Genomic DNA, 1,535 nt, shown 5'->3' on the forward strand with positions numbered 1-1,535 from the left:
GGCGGCACCCTAGCCCCTGTTGAATCAACAATAATAGCCTCAACTTATACTGATGCAGAACAACTACTAGAAGACGAGTCCCACCGTAAGTCTTACTTCTTGTAGAATTCTGTACATTTGTTAGCAACATTTATACACGGCAAAACAAAGGACTATCAAGGGTGGCAATGATAGGCTCCTCTCTCTTTTATGAGTTACATGAATATTTATTACAGTTATTATTGGTTCTAAATTCAACCATCTTCGAGAACTAAAAATTACTCCTAAACAAATATTCAGCCTATTAAACGAGCCTGGACAATACAAACACCTCACAAAATGTATATTTAAGACATTCAGAAATTGGGGCCACACCTTTGCTACAATGTGTCCTTATCTCATTTAACTTATACAACCTCCCCAAATGGCATCCTAACTTGGGTTAATTTAACCACTGCAAGCCACTTCTCTAACCGACAGTCAGGCAAACGACACTTTTCCTGCAGAGAATATTACTGCTACAGATTCCAAAATCGCCGAGGGAATATGCTTTTATGAGGTGGCAGGTGTCTCTAACAATACATAGTGGACATGTATGTCAAATTGGAAAATACTAGGCTTGAGTTTATCCGAAACAACCAGGATACGATTAGGGCAGAGTTGTATAAGGGTTTGTTGGATATAATTGAAGCTGGCGAGAGTTCTGCTGCCAATGTTGGCCGAAGAGTTGTGCTTCCAGCAAATTACATTGGGGGTCCTCGGGACATGAAAAGAAGATATTTAAATTCGATGGCCCTTGTTCAACGATTTGGGAAACCGGACCTATTTGTAACCATGACTTGCAATGCTAATTGGCCTGTAACCAAAAAAGAAATGGGTGAAGGCGAAAAGGCGCAGATCAGCTTGATATAGTTGCTAGAGTTTTCAGAGCAAAGCTTGTGGCCCTTAAGAAACTTATTATGGAGAAAAAGATATTTGGGGAAGAGACAACTTCCATATACGTTATGGAGTTCCGAAAAAGGGGTTTGCCACATGCTCAATTCCTGATAATATTGAAAGGTCCGTACAAAATTAATACCCCCGCTGACTTTGACAAATATGTTTCCGCAGAAATTCCAGCTGTGGAAGACGCGGCTCTCCAAGCTTCGGTCCTTAAACACATGATTCATGGTGTAACACCCCCATACTCCAAGTGCCTTAACAGGACCACTCAGGTATAAGGATGCCACCATCTCGGTTACCCGAGGCATGATATTCATAAGACAATAAAGAAACAACTTTAAAAGTAAATAAAGTTTAAGGCGATTACATGTTCAAACCAAAACTAATAAAAGGAATTACAAGGTTCTCATATGGTCTCTGACTAAAACTATCAAAGCTACTAGACTTCGTCGACACGCGGAAGACTTCTAACCGCCACGTGATGACTCATCCCGGCTATCCCATACGCGTCATATCACACCGCTCAATAAGCGCTCACCACCCCCGAATGGATCACCACGATTTTAAAACATTTAAACGGGGTCGTACTAATCACACAATTCAATACATATATC

At 40.8% G+C, this 1,535-nt stretch overlaps 1 protein-coding gene across 1 annotated transcript; it reads left to right on the top strand.

The window, feature by feature from the left end:
• Nucleotides 1-570: 570 nt before the first annotated feature.
• LOC141620214 (uncharacterized) lies at nt 571-891 on the top strand. The gene has a single exon (XM_074437143.1). It carries the CDS (start codon nt 571-573, stop codon nt 889-891), a length of 321 nt encoding a protein of 106 aa, XP_074293244.1.
• The last annotated feature ends 644 nt before the right edge of the window (nt 892-1,535 follow it).

Source organism: Silene latifolia, chromosome X (assembly GCF_048544455.1).
Source record: "Silene latifolia isolate original U9 population chromosome X, ASM4854445v1, whole genome shotgun sequence".
Lineage (NCBI taxonomy): Eukaryota > Viridiplantae > Streptophyta > Magnoliopsida > Caryophyllales > Caryophyllaceae > Silene > Silene latifolia.

What these genes read in the sequence shown, in the direction of transcription:
- LOC141620214 (XM_074437143.1), top strand. Translation starts at nt 571, where the DNA reads ATGTATGTCAAATTGGAAAATACTAGGCTTGAGTTTATCCGAAACAAC.